Source organism: Puntigrus tetrazona, chromosome 3 (assembly GCF_018831695.1).
Source record: "Puntigrus tetrazona isolate hp1 chromosome 3, ASM1883169v1, whole genome shotgun sequence".
Taxonomy (NCBI): domain Eukaryota; kingdom Metazoa; phylum Chordata; class Actinopteri; order Cypriniformes; family Cyprinidae; genus Puntigrus; species Puntigrus tetrazona.
In genome coordinates this window covers 5,556,833-5,574,242 of record NC_056701.1, presented here as the reverse complement: position 1 = coordinate 5,574,242, position 17,410 = coordinate 5,556,833, and the positions used below count along the sequence as shown (strand labels likewise).

Here is a 17,410-nt window from a genome sequence, read left to right as displayed (position 1 = left end):
TATATATATATATATATATATATATATATATATATATTCAGATGATCCAGGTGAAAATCATCAAAAATGGCAGTGGCTGGGAATGCTGGAAAGAGTTATATAACACATAAATGTTGCACATTTTCACAGAAGCTGCACTTTTTGAGTGCGACTGTTTTTACATGTAGTACGACAACACGGATTCCCTGAATATAAACAAGCAAACAAGTCGAAAATATCAACGTTCAAAATTAAGCGTAAAGCATTCGAGGCAGCAAAAGGCTGAAAAGCGAAATGTATTAAATATTGGCCTCCAACAAATACATAAGCGAAATTATGAAAACAAACGAACAGAAAAAGGCTTTGTCAGCGTCTTTAATACTCCCAGCCCATTTCCAAAGCCAGCCTGTGTAAACTGATGAGGAAATCTGGGAACTCATCAATCATCTTCTCTTCGTAGAACTCTTTTTCCCTGTTGTAAACAAATTAAAAGACTCAAGATATTATATAAAACAATAAAAAGCGTGCAGAAACTACTGGAGGTTTTTGCTGTTAAATTTTACTTTTCTACACCTACCGGTGTCCCAGTGCATTGCGCAAATGCCGTAACAGGCCAAGCAAGTCATTGGGAAGATTTTTTCCAATTTTTGTCCATGTCTTAGGAGCCTGCAATTGTAAAGTTAGGGTCTTAGGCCTGGAAATCTCAGTGCTGCAAAAACAATACAACTACGTTTTTAGAACCTTGTTCTCAAACTCAGTTCTTCAACACCAAAATTGTTTACAATAATAAAAAAAAATCTTTATAAAAAACATTTAAATCTGAAAAATTACTATAATATTAAATAATAACGGAAAAATTGCTATGTTGCGACTGAACGTACATGTTTAATATTTGCTATATTTTCCTATGTGTATCTTGTGTGATTCCATGCTGCCATTTTATCTAATTTGCAAGTGATTTATAAATTTGTAAGATGCACAGATGTAGATATCGACAACAATAGAAGTGGTAGTTAACGTATCCTCCCCCTTTGAAATTTAATAAGACTGATGTTTATTTTGCAATACTAAATATGCATGATTAGGAGCACTTTATTAGACTACTCAGCTTTGATTTTCCCCTCCATCTGAACATAAGAGACAACCCTACAACCCAACCTGGAGCCACTAGTACTACCTAATACCTACCTAGTTGTGCTGTGCTGTTAAGACTGATTTATACCTCTGTTTTAGACCTACGCTGTAGCCTTTAAGCCTTTAAGTGGTGCATCATTTTTAATGTATACTTTCGCATCGATGTCCATGTTGCCGTGCAGTCCAGAGCTATATACATGCATTATTCATTATTCACTAGTCTGCCGGGTCTACAGGCATGCTGCTGGCGTAACCCACGGTGTCCGGCAAAAGCCGAAGACAAAGCAGCAAATAGGAGAAGCATCAGCCACGACACTCGCAAATATTAAAGAACGGATCATTGAACGGAAATCGGCAGAACAACATTGCACAAAATACATGTTGAGCATGAGGCGTAGGTTTGACGTGGAAGTCTAAATCAGCCTTTAATTGTACAAACTCACCACGTAACTGAACCAATCGGCAATTTAGCGAGGAGAGGGAAATGAATCCCTTACGTTTAGGCGAGGAAGTCACCGCTCACCTTCGTCTTCCAGTCAGAAAATGTTTTCCCCTCCGAGTATTTCTGTACAGTCTCAAAAAGCTTTTCTTTGCATCCGTAGTTCTTGTATTCCTGGACTTCCTCTTTATTACCCAGATAGTGAAGAACCTCTCTTATCCTTAAGGAAAAACAAGATTTCAACGCATGCATTTAGCAGATTAAGGTATAAGATAATTGAGTTATTATAAAGCTTGCAACACAAAGTAAAGAGTAAATGCTAGCTAGACGGGGAGAGGTTAAAGACATTGTTTTAGGATAAAATCACGAGTTTTCAGCTGAAGGTGAAGAGTAGGATAATAGTGAAGAAACACCTCACAGTTTCATTTAACTGCCACTTTCAGTGGTAAAAGCAAGAATAATGCGCTAATCAATTCTTTCCAAGCAACGAACATTGATTTATAATTTACCGTTTATCGTCCCAGAAATGAGGGTGATTCAGGACATCGTCGACGTTCGGTCTCTCAGATTGGTTTTTGTTGATCATCCAGTCTACGAGATCCGTTGCTGTGCCGTCTTTGACATCATCACAAACGCGCTTCCCTTCTAAAATGTTGGCCTCACGTGAGATGCCGTTACCAAAAGGATGTTTCCCGTCCGAGAGGATGTAATACGTCAGCATCCCCGCTACCTACAATAAATGCACAGTACTAACCGCCGGCCACGGTCAGAGTGGGAAAAGTTCACGAAATCACAAACACGAGCTCGGCTGATAATAAAATCCTCTCCTAGATTATCTCATGCTGGCGTGACCTGGTGTTTCACAAACCTGAATGTCTGAGCTCCGTTTGTAATGGGTTTTGAGCTCGGTACTGCCCTGCTCGAACTGCTCCAGGATCTCCGTTGCCTCCCAGCCTTGCGTGCCGGCTCTGTCAGTATACACTGTGGTTTTCCCCTCCTCCAGTTTGCGACTTATGCCGAAGTCTGCCAGCCTTGCCCTTTCTTCTTTGTCTAATAGAAGTAGGAGTGTTAGTTTCGAATACGCGTTGAACGTTGAAATCTGGATGAGGACCAGCAGCGGTGAATGATTTTTGGACCGTTGCAAGTCAAAAGCATAGACTGATTTATGTTAATCGGAGAAAAGAAAAAGTAATAACGTATATTTATACCTATCAAAACATTTCTAGGCTTTATATCACGGTGGACCACTCCGGCGCGGTGGAGAACCTGAAGGCCAAGGAGCATCTCCTTCACTATTCTCCTCAAAGTGGTCTCTTTTCTGTCCTTTTGCTCCGGCTGACGAAGATAATCCATGTAGCCCACCAGATCATATTCACAAAGCTGGTTTGCCAGATAGTAAAAATCTTTATCCTCTGCAAAGGTCATATACCTGACGATATTCTTGCTTTCAAGCTTTAAATCCTGCAAAAGCTTCAGCTCATTTTCGAAGTCTTTGTTGTTCCTTGGGTTCTTGGTTATTAGCTTAATGGCCACCTCGATACCGTCTTTTCTCATTCCGATATACACCTGCGTGCTGCCTCCTCCAAAGCCAATCATGTACTTCTCGTCTTTAAAAAAGTAAAGGCTGTCTACAATTTTAATGTTAGGCTCTCTTAAAAGCTCCTTTATTTTTGTGCTATGTCTTGTAGAGGATTCGTTCCTCCAGCTTATTCGCATGTCCTCGGTCATTTGTTGGATATCTTGCATCTCGGGTGTTTCTGTATTCTGAGAGCCAGATTCAGTTTCCAGCGTTTCCTCTGTCTGCATGGATATCCCTGGAAACCCTTGTTTAACTCCTACAAATAAATAAATGTTGATTATTTTACACTTATAAGAAGATATATAATTGACGATAATAAGCGGTCAGGCATATATTTATTTAATGTAAGTTAAACTTCAAAACGCAATTTAAAATAAAAACCGGGAGGCTTGTGACTGTCCCATTGACTGCCAAACTATTTTCACTGTCATAATCCAGAAAAGTACGAAAGACATTGTCAGAATAGAAATAGAATGAAGTCATTCAACAGTTTGTCTCCTTTGGTTCTGTCTCTGTCTTTCATAATTTTCTGTGCCAAGACGGCGGCAATTTTTTTGCCAGTCAATGGGACAGTGACAAGGTTTTAATCTAAAATATCTTAAATTGCGTTTAGGAGACAAGCTAAGCTTTAACAGGTTAGGAACGACATGGAGGAAAGTGGTTACTGACAAACGGCACCTTTATAAGGAAAAGATATTTAAAATCTCCGTAGCTTTTTTATTATTATTTATTTATTTGGTGGAGTAACCCTCTCAATTGCGCAACACACTATAATGCAGTACTACAGATAATAAAATAAATTAGTCATGCACAACATGAATATAAACATCTATTCGGAGCTAGAATGTCTCTCGTTGTTGTTCAAGATCTTAAAGCAGAAAAGGCTCGTTAACTGTGAGCAAATGATGTGCAGAACAAGCTGTCATGAATACGTAGCCCTTTTAAGAAAGTAAAATAGACATATAAACACTCTTATTAACCCGATAACGTTATTTAATGTACATGTAAACAATTCATTCGAATTCGTCAATGAGATGCAAAAAGTGACCCTTGAACTACTTTACAATGTACCGTTACGATAAAAGGAATGAGAAAATCTGCAGATCAATCTAGATGCTACTTGCAAGCTTCATTGTCTTCATTAGAATAAGTGGCATATCTCACAGAAAATCCCTGTCAGCTGTACTGTGAGATTTGCTCGTGAACTCCAGGCTTTAGAGGAGAAAAGGCTGCACTTACGGATTGGAGGTCTGGCGAGGAGGGAAGGACGGTGCGTGGCGGATGTGGAGAAAACGGGCATCTCCTCGGCAAACACCCCAGTCATGACCTGGATGAACCCGCACAGACCTGACCGAGGCTAACGGGCCAGGAGATAAAAGGGACATTAAAAACACAAGATGTGACGTGTTTCAAGTTTCTGATTTCATAGTGATATCAGTGAAGAAAAGCATCGAAATAGCTTAAAACGTTATCTTTTTTTATTAAATGGAGACACGAGTCGTAAAAATGTCCACTCGTGCAGGTATGGCAGGTAGATCTTGCCGTTGGAGTCGACGTGTCTGCTAGTTTTGATGATCATCTTACTGGTGGGCTTCACGAAACATATGGGAGGATTGTAGGGATACGTATCCAGCAGCCACAAGCACACGGGAATATTATAAACGCTCCCTGAAACAGGAAGACATGCGCGTGTGATTATGCTTCTTATAACGTTTCCTAAATGCTAGCTTCGCAATGCAACAGTTCTTTAACTCACCTCTGTAACAAACCGGAACGGTTCCTGCGAGGCTCATCAAGTCTCTGGACGATCCGTCGAGGAAGTCTGTGAAACAAACATCAGTTATCCATGGAAGGAATTACGTTAGACCTAGAAAACACAGAAACACTTACTGTACGCATCCATAACAGGTCTGAGGTCTTTGTAATTTAAAATGGTGTCTGTTATCTCTCTGACGGCGAGATCTCTGTGTCTATATTGCTGAAATAGAAAAAATAATACACTTATATGAATAACCCAACAAACTATTGTCTCCCTTATAAAGCCTTATCACAATGAAACGTATGAAAATGTATTGCATCAACATGACCTATCAAATATATTTAAATGTGCATGTAATAATAATTTGTTACGTACGTAAAAAAAGTTTACTTATGTTATTAAAGTTATTTTTAAAAACTACAATAATTATTTAGACTTTGAAATGTTAAAACAACATAGGAAATGTCCAAACTCCAGTACGGCAACCGTTTTAGTACGGCTTAAAATACAGAAAAATAATAGAAAATACAGAAAAATAACCTGCCTAATACAGTAGGTAAACTAACTTTTAAAGAAAAAAAATTTTATGTTTTACTTTGCAGCTAACTAAAATAAGCTGAATTACTACAATTAGCAAAAAAATTTATAAAAACCTAAAATAATAAATAAATGAAATAAAAACAAGGCTGCATAAAAATATTTGAAAACTATGACAAAATACTGATTTAAAAGAAATTCTATAATTACAATGAAAATGATAACATACATGTAATACTAAAATAACACTGTATATATGAAATATTTGGTACAATTTGCTTTTTTTTTTACAATTTACTTTTGTGTATAATTATCTTTACATTAAAAAGAATGAGATATTCTACAATAAACGATTGACGCCAAAACAATTATCTTTACGTAAAATAATATTCTTAACGTTCTAAAATATATTTTTATAATTCCTTTTCTTCTAAAGTCTAAACTTTATAAAAAAATATTTGTTCCCACTTTATATTAGGTGGCCTGAACTGCTATGTACTTGCATCAAAATGAGTTCATAATGTACTACAAAACACTCTTGAGTCAGCAATGTAAATATAAATGTAATTGCACAAATTAATTACAGATGTAATTACATACAGGTATTTTTATGAATATAATTACAATGTAACAACGTATATACAATAGGTTCATTGTACCAAATGATTAATTTGCATAGAAGTTAAGGCCACCTAATATAAAGTGGGATCAAATATTTATTTTTATATCCAGCGCATTTTATTTATCATGTTTTTTAATCAAGGTGACATCAAATTATTTAAATTAATAACACTGTTAAGTGTTATGCGTACCGATATTTGCTAATACTATTGATGAAAGTTATTATAAAGTGTTAAAATAACTTATTTTGACTCATCTTACGTGACAATCATCTCAGTACATCTCATATAAACTCAAATAACCTGAAAGAATAAACACCAAAAGGCACGGGACTGACCTTCAGCATCTTTTTTAAAGTTCTTTCCTCGACAGCAGCCATGATCTACTACACACACACCTGAGAAATACAAGAGTGAACGTAAAACAAATACAAGTTCAGGCCAAAACACTCCGACGAACCCTAAAGCGCTCGCACGAATGCAATGAAGACATGATTAGAATATGCAGGCTATGTACAGTAAATGTAGGTTGCATATGCCTGTATTCATACTCACCAACTAGCCTATATTATTAAATATTATACGTTTTAAAAATAATAATAACGTAAATAAAAAATATCGGTTATCGTAAATAAATAAAAAATATCTGAAAAACTGACATAATATTATTTAATTGTTTTTTTTATTATTTAAAAATGAATACAAGTCTAGAACATACATTATTTCTTTGTACCTTTTTCTACTGTTCATGCTTTCTATTTTACCCAAAGATTTAAATATACAGCAACAAATGCATTGCTCGTCGTTCACGAAAGACTATTTGATGATTTTAATGTCATATTTACGTAGCACCGAGCGACCCTGGTCTGCGCCTTTAAGTCTCAGTGAACGATAAAGGGATGTCCGGCGCTAAAAATCTCTTGCTGTATCTCTGCTACTAAACGTACTTTAACGTGGTTATCTCTGCCCAGCTTCGACCGACTCTTGCTTCACTTTGGGTGAGCTTTCAGTGTTGTTACCGGAAAGGACGGTCGGTCGATTATTCACACGCCGTTTCCGAAAAGTTGTGATCACTCTGCGGCGGGGACGCGCCTGGAAAAACGAGGGCGTCGCGGCGCGTGCTCGTGCTCGTCGCCTCCGGCGCAAAAATGAATCGCCTACATTAATACGGGGCATTAATAAAGTTCCCTCTATATTATAGAGAAGTGAAAGTGACGGTTCGGCTAGTTTCGGAAATTAGTAGCCTGTCGGTGCCGTTCACATATTCCAGTATCGATGTTTATCGAAATAGCGATGTTTTTGACAACACTTGCTTCTGACAGTGCTGCTAGTTGAAATAACGTACATTATTGTAATAGAATTAGAGTGTGGAAGAATTTACCTTGAATTTGTTTTCTCAACCGCCTTCTTTCTTTCCTTTTTTTTTTTAAATATATAGGAAGCACCGCTGCGTCCCTTTTCGCAAACTATCGGTTCTAAATAGTATTCGAAAATAGAATTAGTGTGTCTTAAATCGAGTAGGTTTAATAACGATCGCCGGATGCTCTACTTTCGGTTAGAATTGGAAGATCGATGCGCGCTCCGGCAAAGCAGTCCCCCCTGCGCAGAAATACTTCATTTATTCTTCACTTTCACTTTCACTTTAGTCATCACCTTCACTTTCTAGTCAGCAAACTACGGAGGGGTCCAGCCACGGATAACCTACCAAAGTAGACGCCACCTTTTGCGTTAGAAAAGGAGTACTTTGCTTCTACAGACGTGTAATAGTTTTTTTTTATTTTTTTATTTATGCATTGAACAACAGATACAAAATAATACAATAGGCAATACAAAGCCAGGGACACAAAGGAGAGGGATTAAATGAAAATATAAATAAAATAAGAGAAAAAGAAAGAATCGTATCGGTCTCAGCACACGATGCAACTACAGAAGAGTCGAGTTTTAAATAAGAAAATGTTGAAACCATTTGATTGTTTTTGAACGCCATGCTTCCGGTCTAATTGGATTCAATGATCTATGCTAAGCTATGCTAAAAGCGCTATATATAGATCGGCTGAATAGATTGTGAAATGATAAAACTGTTTATCTCTGAGGGAGTTGGAGAATGGAGAAAAGAGACCTAAACATTGAGCATTTGATGAGGGGAAAGAAACACTCATCTCATTCTCGATGTTTTATATCTCTTTTCAGATAGTTATTCCAAATAATTTCCAAACGAATGTGAAACGAGCATCATCATTTTTATTTTATAGTATAAAAACACGGCTGCACACATACACCACAATACGGTGACAGTGGAATTATGCCCTAGCATAAAAAATGTATAAAAAATACTCTATTTATTTTGAAACCTGTTTGATTTCCAGAAGACACACTCATTGACCGCTCTCTCTAAACATGTGAATAAAATGCTAATTTATGAAAACATCTGAATAGTTGATTTAAGCTTGATTTTATACCAATATCAAATCATAAATCATGACTTTCTGCTTCAGTTTTATTAAAGCAGAAAAATCTGAGTTACATTAAAAATGGTCCTGGCTTCTCCAAGTGTTACGGGTGCGTGTATCAGTCGAACAGTCCAACCCATATTAAAATAAAGCGAGTGCATCTATAATAAAACGTGCCTCACGTAGCTCTGGAGGTGAATGAAGGCCTACTGTAGTGAATCAGGCGTTTTTTGTAAGATAACCATACTTTAACTGTAAACACCGTTCTCTCAATTCTGCTGGCTGTCATATGATGGAGATGTGTTAGTCTCACGAGTCTCTTCACAGGAGCAAAGGAAGCAAACCAGCGTCAAAACCCTAGAACAGTTTTCTTTACAAATCCTTGGTTTGCGCTTCAGTGTTTCTCAACCCTGGTCCTGACACATTATGTACGTCTCCCTCATCTGAAAAACCCAATTCAGGTCCTGGAGTTTCTTCTAGCGAGCTCACGAGTTAAATCAGATGTGCCTAGGATTGGGAAAGACTGCTCTAATTCACGAACATCATTCTGTTTTCTTTTCTCTCCATGTTTGTCACCGATCACCCAACGTTGACGTCTTTTCGTGGGTATTACAGTCAGATAAATTGAGAGAAAAATGTTTATTACATTTGAAATACGGATATTTTTTTTTCACAAAAATGCATGCATTTGCTACAGGAGGCTTTTATTCATACCCTTGAAGTTTATTAGATGTAAGTGAGAACAGCGATTGAATTTGTCAACAAGAATGATGGATCCATCTGAAATAATGATCAAATAAAATGTTATGTCCAGCCGTAGCTCACTGACAAGCCAGTCAATTTCACACGCAGTGTTGTGGTGCATCTTCAATGCCTCCAGCTCAAGTCTTTAGCCACTCTGTGTAAACTGATGAAAAAGTCCGGGAACTGGTCAAAAATCTTCTTCTCCTCAAATTCCTTTCTGACATTTCTGTTAGAAACAAAACGATAGCGTGAATTCATTGCCAAGTCAAAAAAAAAAGCATTACAGTCACCAATGCATCAGTATTTCACGACCTATTTCCATGTCGATGAAAGCCAGCTGGAATGAGCAAAAAAGGTTTTTTTTCTCTCACTCACGCATGCACCAGTTTGTTGCGCAAAACGCGCAGCAGGCCAAGAATGTCTTCTGGGAGCTTTTTGTTAATGTCTGGCCATATTTCTGTGAGCTGCCAATAAAAAAAAAATACTATGTTTATGCACAGACTGTTAGCAGTTCTAACACGCCACTGAATGTTTCGTGTTTGGGTGTTTTACACTTTAACTCACCTGTGATTTCCAATTAGAAAAGCTTTTTCCTCTCGTGACCTCGTCTGCTGTGTTGAAGAGCTTCCAAAGATACTTTAAATCCACACCAACTATATTAAGGATGTCGTTTCTCCTAGAAGACAGAAACGAGCAAGCGATGCCATGCACACGATCCATATTTCATGCAAACTGTTATGCAAATATCATTTGTTCATTTAAATACGAAGAGTTTATTTGCAAAAATCATGTTTTTCATGTCATCGTGTTTTTTAACCTAGTCAAAACATCCCAACTACAGTCTGATTGAGATTAATTGGAATGCACAATGATGATTTTTGAGAATTTTAAAAAACGTTATCTTCTAAAAAGAGTTATCTTCTTTCGCAAATGAACTCTTTATATGCACTATTGGTCAAAGTTCAGAAATAATAATAATAATAATAATTCTTATAAGTCTTTTCTGATCACCAGGGTTGCTGCATTTGATAACTGTAATAGTGTGAATATTTGTCAACTTTTAATAACTGTTTTCTATTTTGATATATTTTAAAAACGATATTTATTCCAGTGATGCAACGCTAAATTACTCCAGTCTTTAGAGTCACAGAAATCAACCTTCAGATGTTATTCTAATGAGCTGATTTGCTGCTCAAGGTTTGTGGAATTCCTGATGCATTTCGTTTTGATTGTTTAAAAAACAGAAATCTTTTAAATGTTTGAAATAAAAATCTTTTGCGATATTATAAATGTTTTTACTGTCACTTTTAGTCGATTTAATGCATCCTTGTTGGATCCAAGTCTTAGGTCTTACCACAACATTTTAATGGTGTTTTATCAATGTTTCTATAAAAATATTAAGCACAGTGGTTTTTAATGTTGATAATAACTAATGTTTCTTAAGCAAGCAAATCAGAATGCTTCTGAAGGATCATGTGACACTGATGACTGAAATAATGATGCTAAAACATCATAATGTAAAAACATTTCACAATATTACTGTTTTTGTTATATTTGACCAAATGAGTGAAGCCAAAAGTGACTTCTTTCAGTAACTTACTTCTTTTCACTCTCTATTTTCAGTTCACCAAAGGCCTCATGAATGGTCAGTGTTCCTGCTGGGTCCGTTCCCTCTCTGTGCCCTTTTTCTTTGTAGAGTTTGTGAAGTTTTGCTAAAGTCTCATAGTTCTGGATTTCAGGCATGTCACCCAGCTTTCGAAGGACAGCATCTTTGCTGAAGGATATGAAAAAGTGCATTGGGCAGGTCATTCATCACAAGAGCGAACGTTCAGAAAGTGCACGTTTAACCCAGCATACGCTACATGCATGTTTCCGTGAAGTACGCTGCCGTGATAGTTCAATGAAAAATACTATTCTGTCACCATTTACTCACTTTCGTAATCTTTCAATCCGTAAAGACTTTCTTTTTTTAATAGAAGATGGTAATATTGAATATACCGGCACACATTATAATGGACCGAAACTAAATGAGGTTTCAAAATGGCATTATAAAAGTGATACGACTGAATGATATGAGTAAATAAGAACAGAACCGCATTACTTGGATGAACTATTCCTTTATGATTCTCAGACTCACAGCTCGAGATAGACGCCGACCTAAAGAGTCCAAAATCTAGAAACAAGATCCTGGCAGAGACTCAGAGGAAAGTCAAGAGTTATCTCAGGCAAGAACAGCATCGGAAGAACTGGAAATAAACAGAAGAAGCTATCTCAAGCAAGCAAGATGAAAGGAGATTGTGTGTAAAGAAGTGCTCTTAGAAGCAGTCGTAATCAAGAACTGTAAAATGTTCCTTTAAGGCCCCGATATACTTCAAACAAACGTCTTTTTCATTCTTCGTTTGAGGGCAAAAAGAGAAGTTAGAAAAGGCTGATGGTAAACTGAATATTCTGAACAAACTCCAAAAGGTTTGCTCTGGTGAGCCGATTCGAACTCCAAAATAAACCGCCTGATTTTATTCGAAATGGCGTCGTTTCAGTTCGTTCTTTGATTTCGTTTGAAGTATATGGAGGCCTTTAGGGAGATTAATCAGATACATACTAGATTCACAGTGATAAAAACGTCTATTAAATATAATTTCTTATTCACCTGTCATCATCCCAGAAATAAGGATGTCGTAGGACCTCGTCAATGGTCAGTCTCTCTGATGGGTCTTTGTTGATCATCCATTCTATGAGATCCTTTGCTACTATATCTTGTAAACCTTCAAGAGAGTGCAGCCCTTTCTTGATGTTCTCCTCGCGATCCTTTGCGTCCTTTGTGTCCTTTGCGTCAAAGGGATGTTTCCCACCAGAGAGGATGTAGTACACCAACATCCCAGCAACCTGGAATAAACAGAGCAGACCGTGAAACTCAACAGTTTCAGAGCTCAAAGTCTTTTATTTATTCTACCTAAAAGAGAAGGCTGGTCCAGACCGGGCTAAAACACGCTCTCTGTCCAGATGCGGTAATATTTGGATAATGCAGATACAAACGAGCGCTGTGTCTGTCACATGACTCTGGTCCTCCTTCGAGTTTGAACTGAAGCTCGTGAGTTTTCTGATAAAAATAGTGTGTTTTTTGAGCCAAATACACAAAATAACGATCTTTAAAATAGCATCAATTGACTCCTAAAATAAAGAAATGGCATTTTCTTCGACTGTTCATTTGGTGGAGTGATTCTGCCATTATTTATTTAACTTCATACACTTTCTTGTATTAAAAACCCAAATTATGAATTTTTGCAATAATATTCTGGTTGCTCTTTGCTCTTTTACAAATGGTACCTGTAAAGAAATCCACGCTTTTGTTTAGCAGGGAGGAATTAAATTTGTCGAAACTGGCACCAATGACTCCGAAATTGTCAGATTTCTATTTAAAAAAAATTAAAATAAAAATTGTTCTTTTGAACTTTCTAGTAAGCAAAGAAAACCAAAAGCTTGAGAAAACTGCATCATGGTTTCCACAAAAATATAAAGCAGCAACTGTTTTCAACATTGATGATGTTAAATGTTTCTTAAATTCACCTTTGCTATTATAATAAAGTATTTTAATATAAAAAAAGTGTAGATTTTTGTAAAAATTACCATTATTTTTACAGATTTGTTTTAGCAAATAAATGCAGCTTTGATGTTTTAAATCTTTAAAAAAACCCATACATATACTGTTATTAAGATTTTCAGATAACAGCAAATTCAATTTCACCTTCCGCTACCTTTGCGGATAAAAGCATGATATCTCACCGACCTGGATGTCTGAGGTCTTCTTGTAACCCGTTCCTTGATTCAGGATCTCCGTGGCCTCCCATCCTTGCGTGCCAGCTCTAGCAGTATGCACTGTGCTTCTGCCCTCCTCCAGTTTGCGACTTAAGCCAAAGTCGGCCAGCCTGGCATTTTTTCCTGAATCTGTTGAGAGTTTTTAAGTCACACGCGATCTTGAATTAATACAAAGTCTCTGCGTTCCTCCTAAACCCCCGAAAGCAGTAAACAAAACCAATTCGAATACCTATCAAAACATTCCCAGGCTTTATATCGCGGTGTATCACTCCGGCGTGGTGAAGGACCTGAAGGCCAAGGAGAATCTCCTTCACTACTTTCCTCAAAGCCGCGTCTTTGCCCTCTTGCTCTTCCTGAAGAAGATTTTTCATGTAATCCTCCATATCGTATTCGCAAAGCTGCAGCGCGAGATAATAAAAGTCCTCATCCTCCGCTAAGTCCACATACCTGACGATATTCTTACTCTCCAGATTTAAATCCCGCAGATGCTTTAGTTCGTTCTCGAACTCTTTGCTTTTCCGTTGGTCCTTGGTTATCCGTTTGATGGCCACCTCAGTGCCGTCTTCCTTCAGGCCAAGATAAACCGTGCCACTTCCTCCACAGCCAATGATGTACAGACGTGGACAAAATTGTTGGTACCCTTTGGTCAATGAAAGAAAAAGTCACAATGGTCACAGAAATAACTGTTATCTGACAAAAGTAATAATAAATAAAAATTCTATAAATGTTAACCAATGAAAGTCAGACATTGTTTTTCAACCATGCTTCAACAGAATTATTTAAAAAAATAAACTCACGAAACAGGCATGGACAAAAATGATGGTACCCCTAGAAAACACTGAAAATAATGTGACCAAAGGGACATGTTAATTCAAGGTGTGTCCACTAATTAGCATCACAGGTGTCTACAACCTTGTAATCAGCCATTGGGCCTATATATATGGCTCCAGGTAATCACTGTGTTGTTTGGTGATATGGTGTGTACCACACTCGACATGGACCAGAGGAAGCAAAGGAAAGAGTTGTCTCAAGAGATCAGAAAGAAAATTATAGACAAGCATGTTAAAGGTAAAGGCTATAAGACCATCTCCAAGCAACTAGATGTTCCTGTGACTACAGTTGCACATATTATTCAGAAGTTTAAGATCCATGGGACTGTAGCCAACCTCCTGGACGTGGCCGCAGGAGGAAAATTGATGACAAATCTAAGAGACGGATAATCCGAATGGTAACAAAAGAGCCTAGAAAGACTTCTAAAGAGATTCAAGGTGAACTTCATGCTCAAGGAACATCAGTGTCAGATCGCACCATCCGTCGTTGTTTGAGCCAAAGTGGACTACATGGGAGACGACCAAGGAGGACACCATTGTTGAAAACGAATCATAAAAAGCAAGACTGGAATATGCCAAACTACATGTTGACAAGCCACAAAGCTTCTGGGAGAATGTCCTGTGGACAGATGAGACAAAAATCGAAGTTTTTGCCAAGGCACATCAGCTGTATGTTCACAGACGAAAAAATGAAGCATATCAAGAAAAGAACACTGTCCCTACTGTGAAACATGGAGGAGGCTCTGTTATGTTCTGGGGCTGCTTTGCTGCGCCTGGCACAGGGTGTCTTGAATCTGTGCAGGGTACAATGAAATCTCAAGACTATCAAGGAATTCTAGAGAGAAATGTACTAGCCAGTGTCAGAAAGCTTGGTCTCAGTCGCAGGTCATGGGTCTTGCAACAGGACAATGACCCAAAACACACCGCTAAAAACACCCAAGAATGGCTAAGAGGAAAAAATTGGACTATTGTAAAGTGGCCTTCTATGAGCCCTGACCTCAATCCTATTGAGCATCTTTGGAAGGAGCTGAAACATGCAGTCTGGAAAAGGCACCCTTCAAACCGGACACAACTGGAGCAGTTTGCTCATGAGGAGTGGGCCAAAATACCTGCTGAGAGGTGCAGAAGTCTCATTGACAGTTACAGGAAGCGTTTGATTGCAGTGATTGCCTCAAAAGGTTGCGCAACAAAATATTAAGTTAGGGGTACCATCATTTTTGTCCAGGTCTGTTTCATGAGTTTATTTTTTTTTAATAATTCTGTTGAAGCATGGTTGAAAAACAATGTCTGACTTTCATTGGTTAACATTTATAGAATTTTATTTATTATTACTTTTGTCAGATTAAAGTTATTTCTGTGACCATTGTGAGTTTTTCTTTCATTGACCAAAGGGTACCAACAATTTTGTCCACGTCTGTATTTATTACTTTTAGAAAAGTAGAGGTTCCCGACTTTTTTCCTGCAGGAGTCGTTCTTGAGCTCCTCTATGTTACTTCTGTACTTTATGGAGGATGGGTTCCACCTGGTGATATCGATCCCAGCCTGCTCCTCTTCATCTTCTGCTCTTTGACGGCGAGACCCGGTTAGCTGTTTTTTATCGTCCGTCTGCGAGGGCGATCCTGCAAAATCCACTCATGATGAAAGCTGAACATGCATAATGTTTAAGGATATTGCTTGCTTAATTTTCTCGCCTTACCCTCCAGTTCTCGAACGACATCAGGCACGATGTCCTTCAGTACTTCGTAAAACGCAGATTTCAGCGCAGGTCCTCCGGATTTCACAGCAATTACGAGCTCTCTCATTTGGGACTTTTTAGAAATTGCCTTTGTGATCTTCGAATACACTTCCCAGGTAAGAATACCGCTTTCGTATAGCTTATCGGTGATGGGCATCACGGACGTAACTCTCTGAAGGAGAGCTTCATAGTGCGCGTCCACGAACTCAGCGTCTGAGCAAACAGGAAATATCACTGCTTTTCTGGTTCGACAGCAATTTAAATCAATTCATACATTTTTTAATCTAAACAAATAAAGACTAACAGGTAATTAAATTACAAATATGTAACAAAAAGTATTTTATGCTCATCCGCAAGCCATGTGATCGTGAGAGATCTGTGTAAATGTGATTCCTGATTATTAAAACGTTTCTTTTCTGCCCAAATGTTTACAGCAAATCTCGAGAGTACTTAAAGGGGTCACTGATTACGATTTCACTTTTTCAAAACGTAGTTTTTTTTAATCTTTAGTCAGTGTTATGTTGCCGTCCGAGCACAAACGACGTCTGCAAAGCTGATGCTTAAAGATCCCTGCAGAGGCAGGTATTAAAGGGGTCATTATTGCAATAAACACGTGAGGTCTAGTGAATTCACTTTAAATGCTCATTTAAGATGTAAAAAGAAGTAAAAAGTAAAAAGAAAAAAGGAAAAAAAAACTTACGCCGGCGTTCCATTGTTTTCTACAGCTCCTGTGAAACTGCTAAGAAGAAGAAGAAAAAAGAGAGAATAATATTAACACACTGCTTTATATTAATTATCATATTCTTAATCAGTGATAATCACTCATTAATCATCAAATAGAACATTTTAACTGCTGAACTAGGGCACTTTTAAGTGTAAGTCTGGGGCAAGTTGCCACATACTGTAATTACTGTCAGTTAAATAGTGTATATATATATATATATAGAGAGAGAGAGAGAGAGAGAGAGAGAGAGAGAGAGAGAGAGAGAGAGAGACATACAGAGAGAGACACAGAGACAGAGAGAGAGACAGAGAGAGAGACATACAGAGAGAGACACAGAGACAGAGAGAGAGAGACACACACAGAGAGAGACACAGAGAGAGAGAGAGACACAGAGAGAGAGAGAGAGACACAGAGAGAGAGAGACATACAGAGAGAGAGAGAGAGACACAGAGAGAGAGAGACACAGAGACAGACATACAGAGAGAGAGAGAGACATACAGAGAGAGAGACTGTTTAATAGCAAGTTCCATTGTATGACATATCCCACAATGTTATTGCTATGCTATGTTTATTTACTATACTACAGTATAGATATGAACACGTCAACTTTTGTTATTTGAAATCGAAAGCAAATTAGTGACCAACAGCGCAGTCAGTCCCACAGGACGAGAATCCAGGAGCTAACAAACACCGCTGTCTGCCCCTCACGCAAGTTATAAACAGACGTGTGCATCACATACCTGTAGTTTGATCAAAAGTATTCGCGCAGAAGTCGGAACGTACTTCGCACTGATTGACGCGATGAGTGCGGAAGAGGAAAAGCGTGCAGCCAATCACGACCGAGGAGGAGAGAAAGTGGGCGTTTTTGACTTCGCGGGTGTTTTCAAAAACCGCACCTGTATAGTTTTACGAAATTGTGGTTAAAACAAAACGTCAAAGGCTTAACAGAGACAACCGCTTGATCAGCCCACGCAAACATTTCTCTATCGTGATTTTTTCCCCCGATTTGTTTACCTAAATATTTGAATGATTGATCTATTTAAAAACAACACATTTAGAGCCAGCAT

General features: G+C 37.9%; 2 protein-coding genes across 8 annotated transcripts; both read right to left on the bottom strand.

Annotated features, from left to right (window-relative positions):
- Positions 1-28: 28 nt before the first annotated feature.
- On the bottom strand, positions 29-7,678 carry LOC122331145 (serine/threonine-protein kinase/endoribonuclease IRE1-like). Of its 5 annotated transcripts, none has more exons than XM_043228624.1 (12): positions 7,429-7,678; positions 6,386-6,445; positions 5,022-5,109; positions 4,888-4,953; positions 4,636-4,799; positions 4,371-4,488; positions 2,761-3,387; positions 2,421-2,602; positions 2,062-2,282; positions 1,637-1,772; positions 557-645; positions 29-451 (listed from the first exon to the last, which is right to left on the bottom strand). In XM_043228624.1, the coding sequence occupies exons 2-12, from the start codon at positions 6,425-6,427 to the stop codon at positions 355-357; spliced, it is 1,830 nt and encodes a 609-aa protein (XP_043084559.1). In that variant the 5' UTR covers positions 6,428-6,445; positions 7,429-7,678; the 3' UTR covers positions 29-354. The 5 variants fall into 5 exon arrangements, with proteins under 5 accessions (XP_043084559.1, XP_043084578.1, XP_043084569.1 ...); XM_043228643.1 differs by lacking the exon at positions 7,429-7,678 and adding an exon at positions 6,893-7,371; XM_043228634.1 differs by lacking the exon at positions 7,429-7,678 and adding an exon at positions 6,995-7,371.
- Positions 7,679-8,268: 590 nt separating this feature from the next.
- On the bottom strand, positions 8,269-17,235 carry LOC122331163 (serine/threonine-protein kinase/endoribonuclease IRE1-like). Of its 3 annotated transcripts, none has more exons than XR_006248137.1 (11): positions 17,084-17,235; positions 16,320-16,358; positions 15,581-15,832; positions 15,304-15,503; positions 13,284-13,668; positions 13,026-13,183; positions 11,889-12,124; positions 10,842-11,015; positions 9,806-9,917; positions 9,554-9,705; positions 8,269-9,467 (listed from the first exon to the last, which is right to left on the bottom strand). XR_006248137.1 is itself a non-coding variant. In XM_043228672.1 (11 exons), the coding sequence occupies exons 2-11, from the start codon at positions 16,330-16,332 to the stop codon at positions 9,365-9,367; spliced, it is 1,722 nt and encodes a 573-aa protein (XP_043084607.1). In that variant the 5' UTR covers positions 16,333-16,358; positions 17,084-17,235; the 3' UTR covers positions 8,269-9,364. The 3 variants fall into 3 exon arrangements, 2 of the variants coding, with proteins under 2 accessions (XP_043084607.1, XP_043084614.1); XM_043228672.1 differs by having other exon boundaries at positions 9,617-9,705; XM_043228679.1 differs by having other exon boundaries at positions 9,617-9,705; positions 16,320-16,355; positions 17,084-17,231.
- Between the last annotated feature and the right edge of the window lie 175 nt (positions 17,236-17,410).

Excerpts from the sequence above, each read along its gene's own strand:
- LOC122331145 (XM_043228624.1), bottom strand. The coding sequence starts at position 6,427 with ATGGCTGCTGTCGAGGAAAGAACTTTAAAAAAGATGCTGAAG. Across the intron at positions 4,489-4,635 it reads ACCTGCACGAGTGGACATTT|CCTCGGTCAGGTCTGTGCGG; the intron begins TTACGACTCGTG and ends CTGGCCCGTTAG. Across the intron at positions 1,773-2,061 it reads CATTTCTGGGACGATAAACG|GATAAGAGAGGTTCTTCACT; the intron begins GTAAATTATAAA and ends TTTTTCCTTAAG.
- LOC122331163 (XM_043228672.1), bottom strand. Across the intron at positions 12,125-13,025 it reads AGAAGACCTCAGACATCCAG|GTTGCTGGGATGTTGGTGTA; the intron begins GTCGGTGAGATA and ends TGTTTATTCCAG. Across the intron at positions 9,468-9,616 it reads CGCAACAAACTGGTGCATGC|AAATGTCAGAAAGGAATTTG; the intron begins GTGAGTGAGAGA and ends TGTTTCTAACAG.